General features: G+C 32.8%; 1 protein-coding gene across 1 annotated transcript; it reads right to left on the reverse strand.

The window, feature by feature from the left end:
• Nucleotides 1–1950: 1950 nt before the first annotated feature.
• On the reverse strand, nucleotides 1951–13252 carry LOC129216728 (adhesive plaque matrix protein-like). The gene is made up of 4 exons (XM_054850947.1): nucleotides 13238–13252; nucleotides 10639–10722; nucleotides 2215–3557; nucleotides 1951–2170 (listed from the first exon to the last, which is right to left on the reverse strand). The coding sequence occupies exons 1-4, from the start codon at nucleotides 13250–13252 to the stop codon at nucleotides 1951–1953; spliced, it is 1662 nt and encodes a 553-aa protein (XP_054706922.1).
• Between the last annotated feature and the right edge of the window lie 1841 nt (nucleotides 13253–15093).

The following is a 15093-nucleotide window of genomic DNA, read 5'->3' on the forward strand; positions in this document are numbered from 1 at the left end:
GGGAAAGACATAAAATAAAACAACACGGTATGCACAGTATGTAGAATAATAAAATGTTGCAGTGTAATAGTACTGTATATTATATAGTAACATATTTATTAGTACGCATGCAAGATTCACTCATATTTATTGCCGCGCTACCGTCGACGTTTTGTGGTTGTTCAAGCATCTCGAGAACGTTAGCTCTCTCCCCCCCCCCCTTTTTTTAAATCAGAAACTTTTTTTTTCTTCCCATTTTCACAAAGTTTAGGTGAAGGTGCCACTAAGATACCATTATATTTCATCAACTTTAATATTTCAAATGAAAAAAATTAAATACATGAATGATGCTGAGTGACTAACAACGCGATGCGTAGACTAGTTTGATGTGTAAACTTTCGCTGTAAGTGATGCCTAAAGGGATGTAACAGTATTCACGAAATCAATATTTAGTGTCTAATAACGAAGCCGATACTTCCTTCTAAAAAATTCGTATTATAGACGAAAAATTCGCGTTAGCTCTAAAATTCGTAACACGTGAAAAATTCGCGTTATAGCCATTTCGCGTAAGTCGAATCGCGTTGTAGCGGGAGTCGACTGTATTAAATAAATAAATAAAGACTATAAAAAAAAAGCAGTTTCTAAAACTAATATCTTTAAATAAAGCGAATATTTAAGGAGTTACCAATTTTTTTAAAGTAATTTAGAAAGAGTTTTTCTTTCTTCTCAAGAAAAAACAATAATTGTAAATTAATTTAGAAAATTGACTATTTTTTGGAATATCTGTTTTGTTTTAAAAAGTCAGTTTTAGGAGCTGTTTTTGGGTCAAGCTTGCGAACACTTTACCGTACATTCTGACATAATGCCGTTAATATCAATATCAAAACTATATTTTAATGGGGGTGGTTTTGTTTCTTGCAACAAATACAATCCACGTAACATGCTAAGATTAACATTGAGGTTCAGAATTCTCTATGTGGATTCTAGGGGAGGGGGAGTGGGGACGGTCTTAAAACGCCCTCTCTCGTTGAGCTAAAATGATTGAAGTTAAAACATCTAAAGGTTAAAAAGTGATATCAGGAACTACTCTTCACTCGTTCCAAAATAAATTAGTAGCTCATTACCAGCCATAATTTTTGATTCCTCTGTTAAGTCTGAGGAATGAAAACTAATGTCAATTTTTAGCCAAGTTATTTACTCGAAAATTTTAGTTATTTTTAGATCATTTTGCTAGTAAAACTTTTAAATGTAATCTTGAAAAATTAAAAACAGAACGACATGCTCCTTGCAAAATTCCAAGTTTATTTACATTTTAGTTTTTACATAAATTACCAACAGTCATTGTCCCTGCGTTAATAACAATTATTTACACCAAGAAATACACATGATGATGACACCAAATTATGATGATGAGTGACTGTAGAAGATGAGAAAGGAATTCAAAATGTACATTTTGAATTTCATTGACGTAGCAAAACTGTTTTTGCTATTAAACCAAAAAACAGGTTGCTGTGAAAAAAACACCACCATTTATACTGAAGCGCATTTGCTTTTGCATCATCTAAAAACATTTAACTTGAAGCTATTTCACGATGGCACAATAAGTTTGCTTCTCACCAAAATGCTTTCATGAGGTTGTTGATATTTGGCACTTCATCAGTTCAAAATGATATCAGAAAGATTCTAATATCTTCAATTGAAAATAAAAAGGGAAACTAACATTTAAGTACAACGAAAAAATTCAAAATACAAAAAGAACACGTCGCATGTTTAAATTGCGTTTGGCTTTCACAAAAAAAAAAAAAAAAAAAGACTGCAGAACTAATCTCCTCAAAATTAGTTACGGTCATGCTTGGTACCAACATCTGCTCTTCTAACGAGATTATAAGAACATTCTATTTTTCATTTGTTTTCAAATAGTTCAATGTATCACCTCTGCAATTAAGAGTCTTAATTGATCTAATTCTAGAATTATTTTGTCAATTCCCAGATTTCGTCCAGCATTTGATCAGTCCCTACTTGTATTCTTTCTGATGAAGGTAAAGACCTTCTGCGATTGGTGGACGGCCGTAATCTCCTTCCAAATGCTGGCCGTCTTCGCAATTGGCGTAATCTCGCTGGTTTTTCTTCCCTAGATGGTTCTGCTGTTGGTGTTTCTTCCATCGAATTTGGATCCTCCATTGGAGGCTCCCGTGATCATTTTCTTCAGGCATCTGACTATCATCTTCTTCACTCTCGGGTTTATCGTCAACTGGAGGTGCCATCGTCGGTGGAGGAAGGGGGTACATGTAATCTGGTGAAGGAGTGTATTTTGGATAGTTTGGAGAAGGAGGATATTTCATTTCAGGTTTTACCGGAAATTTTGAAGGCATAGGAGGATAGTTTGGGGCAGGTGGATATGATGGAGGATAACTTGGATCAGGGTATTTTTCTTGTGGAGGATATTTTGGCTTTGGGTATTTAGCAGGAGGGGGATAACTTGGTGGAGGATATTTTGGCTGTGGGTATTGAGCAGGAGGAGGATAGCTTGGTGGCGGATATTTTGGCTGAGGGTATTTTGCAGGAGGTGGATATTTTGACTGTGGAAATTTAGGTGGAGGTGGATAACTTGGTGGAGGATACTTTGATTGTGGATATTTTGCAGGAGGCGGATAACTTGGCGGAGGATATTTTGGTTGCGGGTATTTAGCAGGAGGTGGATAACTTGGTGGAGGATATTTTGGTTGTGGGTATTTAGTAGGAGGTGGATAATTTGGTGGAGGATATTTTGGTTGTGGGTATTTAGCGGGAGGTGGATAACTTGGTGCGGGATATTTTGACTGTGGGTATTTAACAGAAGGTGGATAACTTGGTGGTGGATACTTTGATTGGGGATATTTGGCAGGGGGTGGGTAACTTGGTGGAGGATACTTTGATTGTGGGTATTTAGGAGGTGGGGGATAACTTGGCGGTGGATAACTATAATGAGGATAACTAGGGGGTGGATATTTCGATTGAGGATATTTTGGATAGTAAATTTGTGGGTAATTTGTTGTAGGGTAATAAGGTTCTGGATAAGAATACTTAGGTTCAGAATAACTTGGATATTTTTGTGTATATTGATGATGATAACCGTAAGAATATCCGTACGTAGGATAGGTCGGAGGATAATACTTCGAAGAAGGTGGATAAGCATAGGTCGGAGGATAATACTTCGGAGAAGGTGGATAAGGATAGGTCGGAGGATAATACTTCGGAGAAGGTGGATAGGGAGATGGTTCTGAATATGTTGGTTTTGGATAAGCAGGTGGCGGATAGCTTGGTGGATATTGTTTTGCTGCAGGATAAGTATGCGGAGGGGGAAGTACTGTCATCTCAGCACTTGCAGGGTTCTGATTTGCAGTTCCAGGTTCATTAGTTTTTACATTTGCTCTATACCCTGCTTTGTCTGCTGTATAGTAAACAGTACGATACACTCCATCAGCATTCGCGTATCCATACGATCCTTTGACTGTTCCATCATATGAATCTGTTGATTCATGGCGATGCTGTGTATTACCGTATCCATCATTGGAGTTGTATCCAAACTTGTAAGGTCTCTAAAATTAAAAAAAAGAAAGTAAGTGGCATACTCGTTATTGATAAAATAAAACTTTAGTTAACTTTGTCATTTTATACTACATAAATTTATTGATGGTTCTAAGTATTAATGTTAACACATAAATGAATCTTGATAGAATATATTTCAGGGAACAAATGCAAAAAAAAAAAAAAAAAATGTGTTTTATACTTGATCTTCAACAGTTAAACTTGGAATAGTTTCCTTGGAATAAATACAACTTATTTTAATATTTTATGCACATAAATCTGAATAAATACTTTTGTAAAGAAAATGACGTTTTTCCATCATTTCTGGAAAAAAAGGGGCTGAGGGGAGGGACAAAATATAGAAATTACTACTTCAAACTCATTTTAAAACACTTATAAATGTTTCACTATGAATCCTTAAAAACTATTTTCCACCAGGTTTCTTTGTTTTTTAACCGTTGTCAACAAAAGATTTAATAAAACAAAAACATTTCAAAATAGTTTTTATTTCTTTTATTTCTGCTTTGCTTTTTAAACCATTGCTAAGCACTAAAATGACTAGAGCAACAAAAAACAATGTATGAAAATAAAAGTTTATACATTAGTAATTGCTTGTATCAAAATTAAATCCTTTAGGGTTTTCTTGTTCTTTGAATTTACCTTTCCTCAACTCAGTGAGAGAACAAAGCAAAAGTGTTCTGCAAAGCAAAATAACCTTATGGTAGAATCCATGTCAATTCAACAAGGGGTGTAACATGATGGTCTCGGTTTTTTTTTTTAAATTTAACATATGTTAAAATTCATAAAAAAATAATGAATACGTTTTTTTTTTTTTTTTTTTTTCCCAAAAAAATTCTTGGGCCAAGATACAGGCCGCCAAAGATGGCGGTCCTGTCATGATTTCTTGCTTGGGATTTTCGTCAAAAATTTTAAATTCCATTATCTCAGGAATGGTAGAACATATTTTGTTGCGGTTTATTTCATTTAAAATAATAGTTTTTTTTGTTTAAAAACGTATGCAACATTTTGAAATATATGCTTCAGTTATTTTTCAGTCTTTTGAAAAATAAGTTTAAAATATTTTTTTTTGGTTTTCTCAAAAATGTCATTTTCAAATATTTTCATTTTTTTTATAGTTTATTAGTACCACTGAAAGCTACGTTCCCTGAAAAGGAGAGATTCCACTTTTTCGTTTAACAGATTTTAGAGACATTTGAAAAAATGAGGGTATTTACGGAACTCTTTACGTAATGGCAGGCCTGAAAATTCCAAAAGAAATTTCATAACAAGTGGCCAGAGAAGACTTTTAATTAAGTTATATAGCAAAATTTTCATTTTGAGTCCCCACTTAATCCAGAAGTTGTATTTTTTATGAAAACAAGGAACGCGGCCTCCAGCCAATTCGCTTCATTTCCACACGGAATCTTTCAGCGTAGTGCCGAAAGAATCGTTAAGCATATTTTTTTTTTTTCTTTTGCCAAATGGTTCTCATTAAATTCAATACCCTGGATAAAATGACGACTCAAAATGGAAGTTTCGCTATATGACTTAAAAGTATTCTCTGGCCATTTTTGCGAATTTTCTTTTTGAATTTTCAGGTCTGCCATTACATAAACAGTTTCTTAATAACCCTTATTTTTTCAAATGCCTTTGAAATCTGGTAAACGAAAAAGTAGCACTCTCTTTCAGGGAACGTAGTTTTCAGTAGTACTAACAAACTGTAAAAAAATGAAAATTTTTTAAATTTGCATTTTTGAGAAGAATTAAAAAAAAAATTGTTTTAAACTTTTTTTTTTTTCAAAAGACTGGAAAAAATATCAAAACATATATTTCAAAATGTTGCATATGTTTTTTAAACAAGAAAAATTATCCTTTTAAATAAAACAAACCGCAATAAAATATGTTCTACTGTTCCTGAGATAATGGACTTCAGAAACTTCGACGAAAATCCCAAGTGAGAAATCATGACAGGATCGCCATCTTTGGCGACCTGCATCTCGGCCCAGGATTTTTTTTTTGGGCAAAACAACAACAAAAAAAAAAAGAAACGTATTTTTTAATTTTTTATGAGTTTTAACATATGTTAAATTCAAAAAAATCCGAGACCATCATGTTACACCCCTTGTTGGATTGACATGGATTCTACCTTATATATTTTTATTGAAATCTTAGAAGTAGAAAACAATTTTAAGCAGTACACAATTTTTTCAAAAGTTAAAAAAGTTAAAGTGATCAAAACGTTTGACAGTGAGTTTGTTTCAAAATAATTGGACAATGTGTTAAGAATTAAATTGATGGCGGAGCATTTTAGAGTGGATGCCGGATATTCGAGCGTTCATCCAAAATGATGCTCCAACTGCAACCCTTGAAATGAAGGGCTCGAAACAAGAATGTGATAAGCCACCACAATGTGAATTTTCAGTAGGCCAATTTCCAACTTATGTAGATATTTTCAAAGGGATTATAAGTTCTATATTCTGCAATACTAAAACCAGATATGTTTTTCTCCAAATGCCACAATTCATTGTCATGTTTGTTTCAATTTTAGATATGATAAACAAAAATTTTAATGAAAAAGGAACACTTTGTGGCCTGTCACATTTCTGCCTTGAGCCCTTCAAATGTTTCAGTGAGAAGAAAAAATATTTTGGCTTGTTTTGATTGAAAAAAATTCTTAGTTTCCTCGGAAACTACGAATTAATAACTTCTTAACTACCGAGTTACCGCCCTTAAGCAGAACGATATGCAATCTACCGTGAGTCATGTTATGCCATCCAGAGACTTCAGTTTCTTCCTTGTTGTAAACTCATCAGTTTAAAATAGACGATGTGTATTTCCATATCACAACATCCTATTCTGATCGCAACTGAAACGTCGCGCGAATTCAGACTATTTAAGACTTTAATCTATTGTTATAGTTGTTTTCCGTCATCTTACTTTCGACGAGTTTCTACAAAGGAAATGCATAAGTTTAAATGTGGACTTTTTCGTAAAATCATTGCCAAAAACAGGACGGTTGCTAATTAAAAAAAAAATATTCACATCAGATATGAAATTTCCAATAGTGGAGACAAGATATAGAGAAACAACCTACGCCAATGTTTAGCTAACTTTAAGTTGGGGTTCATATTTCCCCATGTCAACAAGATCACATTCCAGGTTAGGTTTCTTGTCTTTGTTTAGCAATGCGAATCCTGATGTTGGTTTAGCTTTCTGTTAAACCTGTTTCCTTTTTAGCCTACTTTCCCAGTAAAAATCAGAGAAAGAAGAAAAAAGCATGAAAGAAGGCTTAATACATCTTAAAAATATCCCGAAAAACAAAAAAAAAGTCAAAAATAAATAAAATAGTTAGATAAATATTGAAAAATTAAAAATTGGAAAGTAGGGTATTGAGATGGGGAAAAATGTCTGTCGGTCTGTCTGTCGGTCTGTCTGTCTGTCGGTCTGTCTGTCGGTCTGTCTGTCTGTCGGTCTGTCTGTCGGTCTGTCTGTCGGTCTGTCTGTCTGTCGGTCTGTCTGTCCCCCCCTAATAACTTTTGAATGAATAGTCCGATTCGAACAAATTTTTTTTTGTTAGAAAGATCTCGGCGAGGACATCTCATTCCCATAATTCATTTTTTGATTTGAACAAGTTTTCGTTCAATTTTGAACAGTTCAAATCTCTTAACATTAGCGCCTAAGGGGAAACTGAAAGTCAATATAGATTCCGAACTTAAAGACGGATTTACTTCAAACAAATTTTGTTGGAAATAGCTCTTGACGACCTACTCCCGACTCCGACTCCGAGAATTTAGGGGCACCTGACACCGACTCTGACTCCTGTTCCCGACAATTAATCGGACTCCGACTCCCCGACTTCGACTCTGACTTCGTAGCCTTGGCAAACATTTATACACGGAGGACAAATGACTGACTCCGATTCTTGGATATTCGACTCCGACTCCGCTGCTGTGGTTTTAACTGTGAAATAATTATTGTTGATATGATTTGTTTTTATTTTCACGCTAAAGTTTTAATTTAGGTATTTAGTTTTCGGTGAATAAACTCGAAAAATATGCGCAGACGATTTTTTTTTTTTTTTTGACATTGAAAATTATTTCTTTAAGTTGACATTTTATTGTTTTGTTTTATTTTGGTAAGTGCATTAATTCGTTTAAAAAATTATTTTTGGCAACAGGGGAAAAAGAAACGATTTTTTTTTACATGATGTATTTATTTTAATAAACTTATTATTATTATTTTTTCGTTTTGAAAGCTGTTAAAAAATTTTTTTAATGGAAAGAAGTGTATTAGCTGCTTTGTTTAAAAGGTGCTGGTATTTTATTTGTTCGTTTTTTTTTTTTTTTTTTGAAGAAAAGTAAGGAATATTTTATTCCTAGAAATCAGCTTAAAATATTTAAAAAAATATGTTTGAAAAAATTTGCGATTTTAGCTATTTTTGAGAATATTGATCAGGTACTAGAAAGTAGTATGGGTATACGGGAAAGTAGGCTCGTCTGGTTCTAGACGGAACTTCTTGTTTTAATTTTCTGTCGTAGATCTAAATCTTAGTAAAATGAGTACGTAGATTTAAATCCTCATAAAAGTAGTTTATTACTATCTCATAAATTTAATGACGGAAATTTTAATTTAAAAGTCAAGCTTCTTTGTTTTGAAGCTTCATTGGATGATTTCCAGAAATTTTGAAATGTGTTCAAATTATTATTATTATTCACGAAATGAGTCATACAAAATAAAACGGGTAATAAATTGCTAATCACACACACAACTCCATACAATAGAAATCATTCTACTATTTTACGTTACTTACTCCTATTTTTCACACGAACTAGTTCAACTAAAAATGTTTGAACCCTCATAGATTTAATAGCCATTGATCGAGTAAAGCTCCTGACGTCATCAGCAATAAAACGCGCGCCAAGGAATGATAATTTGATAACAAGTTTTGGTAATGCTTAAAATGAAGGGAAAGGTTTTATTGTGACAAGGCAGTCCTGGATCCGGTAACTTAACTGTTTTACTGGTAGACTGTCATTTCAGTGGAAAGAAGAAACGAAAAGTGGTCAACAATAAACGCTTTCTACTGGAGTTTAGGATTAATCCACTGGAGTTAGGGTAAAATTTCAACATCAAAATATCACCAAACTGGCAATTACTTCGTTCAAATGTCAAAGCAATTTTCACCCGTCATATCTTGACGGGCGGTTTTCTAGTTGATAATATTTATCAAAAGTCCAACCGTCCTCGCAATAAGCACATTTTTAGGAAACTAAACCTTAATGTAGCATTGGAAGCGCTATCAAAAGATGATACAAACATTCTTAAAAACTCTATTTGTTGGGATTTTCTAGACTTTAATCAAAGCTTGCACGTACTAGTGTGCCTTGGCTATCTGCTTGTTTTATTGTAATATTCCTATTCATTGTGACAGCGACAAAAATTTCCGCAAAAACTTTCAGCGCACGACATTACATCTACATAATTTAATAAGTACACTCTCTTATTAACTCATCGGTCTTTTCAAATCCACGATTAAAGTTACCTTCACCCTTAATCTCGCTTTAAGCAACTCATACACAGTGCCTTTGATTAGAAACTTTTTAGGAGTGGGCCAATCAGTCAATAAATCTTTTAACTACTCTGCTCAACGTAATCAAGTGTTGAAAGATACAACAACTGAAGTTCTGGCTGAATTAAAACATCAAACCTTTGTGTCATCTTGCGCGACACGTTGAGTTTATAAACATGAAAGCATTATTCGATTCAAGGAGCTTTATCCAGCTATTACACTTGCTCTCGAACATTTAAAAATTTCTACCAATGCTGATACTGCAAATCGTGCTTTTCAATTATAATGCTCCATTAGGAGTAGTAAATTTATGTTACCATTATTTGTCACAGAAGAAGTTTTTGCTTGTACTTTGCCACTATGTCAAGATCTACAAGAGATCAACGCAGATCTTTTTGATGCGTGCGAATACGTAAATACAGTCATAGATGTTCTCAGTAATTTTCGTTCAAACGCAGATGATGAATTTAAAAGTTTATTTGAATCAGCTTCTTTAATGCTGATTCAAAATGGTAGAGCGATGAATTTTCCCAGGAGAACAAAGCAAATTCATAAAGATAGCATTCCTTTAACTTGTGAAGAACATTACAAAATAAATATGTATATATCATTTATAGACCACGTAAGGTCTCAGCTTTTTAAAGATTTACCAAACATAGGAATTTGATTACGTCACTCGAAAATCTAATTCCTAGCAAGTACTTCAGATGATCTCAGCGAAAGCATTGTGTTCTACTAAAAGTTGCTTCCTCAGGAAACTACATTTGGATCTGAATTTTTAATTTGGCAGTCAAAATGGAAAAGCATCAACGAGGAGGAACGACCGCGCTCGGCAATTAAATGCTTTTTCCGATGTAAAAATACTTTTTTTCCAAACATTAGCAAACTTCTACAAATTTTTTCAACTTTGGCAGTCTCAACTGCCACTCCTGAGAGACTTTTCTCGACTCTGAAGAGATTGAAAACGTACCTGTGGAATTCAACGGGAGAGACGAGATTAAGTAGTCTCGCATTGATGAGCATTTACAGAAAAATTCATCTCAGCATTGAAGAAATGATTGATTTATTTTCAAAACAGAAAGATAGCCCAATCATTTTGTAACCTTTTATTTATTTTTTCACAAGGTAGGCTTAAACCTGATTTATTTATAAATACATAAATTAAAGCAAGCAGAAAAAATCATGTATTGCAGTGAAATTTGTATTCCGTAGATATTGTTCATTATTACTAATTTTAGTGAGTCAAGTCTGGTTTTCAACAATGTACTACCTTCCGCAAAGCTCCACATGAAAGTTTTTAAACCCTCCCCAAAATTATTTTCTGGTTACGGCCCTGGTTTGATAAGACCAACCATCACGTGACCGATGACAATACAACTGAAAAGTAATTAGCGACTGCGTATCACAATTGAAAATCTTTTCTAAATTAAAAAATGTGTCCAAAACTTCAATAAAAAAGCACTATGTTCAGTAATATTCTTTCGGGAAAGATTTTTTTTGATAAAAGAGTAGAATTATCTTACCTTAGGATAGTTTGGATATTCAGGAGCAGCTCCAACGCCGAAATCTTTCCAAATCACAAGAAAGAGACAACATAAGATGTTAACCTAGATAAATACAATGTGATTAACTGATGTCAGAAAAAAAATAAGAATAAAATGCATTTTCATTTATTATGTAAAATCAAATAAAAGCGTGTTGTATCAATGAAAAATATTATATACTTATAAGTTTTTCTTTTTTTTTGAACGAGTGAATGTACATTTATTGCTTTATTGAAAAACAATGTGAGAAAATATTTCTGAGAAAACAAGAAAAAGAACGAGAAACTTAATCAATTTAAACAAAACTCAACTTAAATTAATTAAAACAGAAAAGTTCTTTTTTTTTAGGTTACAAAATATTTGTTTGTACTACGGTAAGTAGAACCAAGTGCATCTAATTGGTTATTGTTCAACCAAAAACACTTTTAGCACAATTTTTGAGCAGTTATAAAATAAAAATGAACATTTTAAATTTTGGTCATTCTAATGGAAAATGTAAAGAAGTAATAATATTTTATAGTGTGGAAAAAAAAAGTATGTTATCCTTAGATCGAGCTTTTAAACAACTTCAAAATGTTCACAAATTGATACAGTTTCTAGAATTACTCTACAGATTTTCAGCAAAATGCTTAACATTTCTGAGACTCTTAACTGTATTTGTTGAGATGTACAAAACAATTTTCAACACCACCAATAGTTTAAAGTCTTGCCCGTACGAATTCGATCAGAAGTAGTACTTCATAATGAAAAAAAAAAAAAAAAACATTGCTTGTGTACGTGCATTTGTCCTGTTCCGTTGTTTAATTTTTATTTTATTTATTTTTTTGCTTTAAAGCTTTTTGGAGATTTTTGAAGCATGCTGTAACGTTCCATGAAAAAAAAATGTAGTCAGTCTTACAGCGTGTTTTTGAGCCGCTTCTTTTTTGAATATTCATTTTCATTTTCTATCTTTGTTGTATTAATCGTATTTTGCTTGTTAATTGTTTAAATCCATTGTATTTTGCGAGAAATTTAGCCGTAGTAAAATTTTTATGCAACGCTTAAATGTTGAAAAAAAATTCAAAGTTGTTTTCGTTTTGTAAGCAATTAGAAACAAGGATAACGCTTTTCTTTCCAAAAAAAAAATGTTTATCACATTAAAATTAGTTTAATCTTTTGAAGGTCTCTAAATAAATAATTAGTTTTCTCCGTATTTTAAAGGTTCTACAGACGAGTTAATTAATTAATTAAATTGGTTTTAATTGTTTGATACTAAAGCTCATGTCATATATTTAAAGTGAAATATTTATTTTTTTTTTAAATACACGATTAATCCATTGCTACAGTTATTCAATTTAATTATTCATTGTATTTTTTTTCTTACAAATGAATTACATATTTTGAAACAATAATTGTCATATTCTCATCCTTATTAAGTTTCATTTAAATGTAGTTATTAAACCTTCCAGCGGAGCAAACATTTTAACACCAGAAGTTCTTGTAAATGAATGCATGTCTGATCATACACATGAATTTAGTTGGGTGAAACATTAAATCTTAATCTTAGGATGACTTGGAATAAGCGAACTTACTCCCAGATAAAATGCCATGTTTTCATTCTTGTAGTATAGCTTTTAGAATTAAATATAATAGAATGTTCTGCAATTCTCCAAAAATTGTAAGTCTCCATTTCAAAATTTCTTAGAAATAATCAATCGTTACAGCTAAAATACCCAATAAAGTAAATAAATATACGTATTAATAACAATCACAAAGACGTATTTAAAACTCGACGAGCTTAGTATAATTTCCTGATGTTGCAAGAATAAAAATCCGTAATCTTATTTGCTCAACGAAGCCAAATCTTAATCTTTTACTTTTTAGGGGTATAAAGCAAAGGAATGTAAGCAAAGCAAAGGAATATAAGCAAAGGAATATAAGTGCCAAAATTAAAATATTAGAGGTAATCAGTAGAAGTAGCAGAAGAATATGAGAATCTCTTCTCTGTCTTTGGCTAGAGATCGTAATTGCAGTTCTGGTAGCTGTTGCTATACATCATGATTTAGGAAAAAAAGTTCATGAAAGCCTACCTAGGATCTGAATTTTAAACGTGTTTTACTCAAAAGTTTATTATGTCCGTTCACATCCCTTTGCTTATTCCTGCCTCAAATGTAATTAAAAACTAATATTCATGGAGCAGGCATCAATACAGAATTTAAGCTCTCAAACTCGTTCATAAAGTTTAATATTATCAATTTTGTCAATAATCAAAATCAACAATTTTATTTGTCCAAGAAAGCGAAGCCTTAATCCTTTACTTTTAGTTTATAAATGTAATCAAAAATCAATAGCCGCAGAAACAGGCACCAATACAGAAATTATGCTCTCAAACTCGCTGAGAAAGTTTAATATTATCAATTGCGTGAATAAACAAAATCCACAATTTGATTTGCTCAACCGAGCAAAGTCTTAATCTTTTTATCTCTTATCATTTAAAATTCAATTAAAAAATTGCAAATATCAAAACTTCGTATCATTTCTAGAAAATACCCCAAGTCTACTGTGAATTACATTTTGAAAGTACCAAAAAACTTCTTACTTGCATAATGCCCATGGTCCCAAAAGCTCACAGGCCTTGAAGCCTGAGAAGTAAAAACTATTTACTCACTGTGAAACGTTATCCGACATTTATATTAAATCGTCTGCCCTACATAAATCGAGCCGAAGCCATGGGGGATCGAGAAGGAAAGCGAAGGTGGGAGGTAGGTGCTAATTAATCCTAATTAAGAGTGCTGGGTCAAACCGAAACAGCTTCGAATTATCAATTCTGACACAAATTCCATCTTCCAAGAGATACGTACGAACGGGGAAAGTTGTTTTTAGATACGTGGAATATGTGAAAGGTTGAGGGTTTTTTTAATGTATACACCTCGTAAAAAAATAAATAATACAAACCTTTTCTAAAAGTGAAGTTGAGAAAGTTTGCGTAACAACTACTTGTGAACTACGTTTATTGCGCATTTGTTGTTTGTTACGTGTTTAAGTATCTGATAATGCAATGGTGATGAAACTACTGCACAGACTTAGCTATGTTTCTTTCGCATGTTATTCGATCATATCCAGATATTGCAAGAATGCACATATCGGAAAACAAGGGAGAGGAGGGTTAATAAGCAGTTTATTGGAATTTATCGTTCACACTTTGCGTAGATACTATTAATTTGCTATATAGAGAATTCATTGAGTGTCGTTTTTTTTACGTTTACGCCCTTATTTTGATAGGCGTAATCAGTGCTCTCTGCGGAATTTTTTTTACGTTTTTACACAAAGATTTATTGATTGCCGCAAAATCAAAGAATGGCTTCAATATTTTTGCAATTTTTACGCACTTACTTCAACATCATTAATTTTTCAGAAGAAAAAAAAAAGAAACCCTAAAACCTGTACCTCATAGCCAGATTGATGTATGTCCGAAAATTGCGTTTTTTCGTTTATAAGTGCGTTGTATGTACGCGGTTATTCCGTATCGAGCCATGTAAACGTAGTTCTTTGGAAAAAATCCTTTTCAAATTTTTATTAGGGTTAAAAAAGCGCGCGTCCTATTTTTTTGCATGCGTCAGAAAAAAGTTTTCTTATCTCCCGTAAAATTACTTTAATGTGATTTACGTCCTTCTGGCTCTGAGATACAGAAGTTTCGCACGTGAACAAAATGTTCAAAACTTGTTCTTGACATTATCAACTCAAAAGTTCCTTTGAGCCTATATGTGCGCACATTCTTGCTCTTAAAGTTTGCTTGAATAAATTAGTTCTGCTTGATGAAATACAATATTAGAATTCAAAACTCTTTGAACACATTTACACATTTTGAAGAGTGCTGAATTTATTTTAACTTATTCTGGAAATGTCTTTCTGTGGGTGTGTCTGTCCATGTGAGATCGATGTTTTCTGGAGCTCTTGCTCAAAATTTATAGCATGAAAACGAACGAAATTCAGTTCACATACGAGCCCTTATATGAATTAGTGCTAATTAATTTTTGGCACCTATTCCTCCAATGGGGTGGATCAACCGAAAGTTTTCTTCGTTATTCATGACAGCTATATCTCGCTAAGTAATTGACGGATGCAGTCAAAGATTGGTCCATTATTGGACATCATGTGGTACAAATGCTGATTCAATTTTGGCGCCCATAACTCTTACGTCGAGAGGGGGAAAAGGGGGGAAATAATAGAAATTTTCTTAATTTTAGGTATGATTACTATATTGTAAGAAGAAGATCAAGTATTGGGACAAAATAATTCAAAGGGGGTCTGTACGCATTCCAAAATAAAGTGAAAGAATAAAGCTAACTATAATTTACTCAATTTTGAAGTCACCTGTAAATTTTTTCGACATTATCGCCGTATTTGAAATTTTAACTGCAGCTTTCATCCACATAACCTTATGAATCTGTATTT

Source organism: Uloborus diversus, chromosome 1 (genome assembly GCF_026930045.1).
Source record: "Uloborus diversus isolate 005 chromosome 1, Udiv.v.3.1, whole genome shotgun sequence".
In the NCBI taxonomy this organism is placed as follows: Eukaryota; Metazoa; Arthropoda; class Arachnida; order Araneae; family Uloboridae; genus Uloborus; species Uloborus diversus.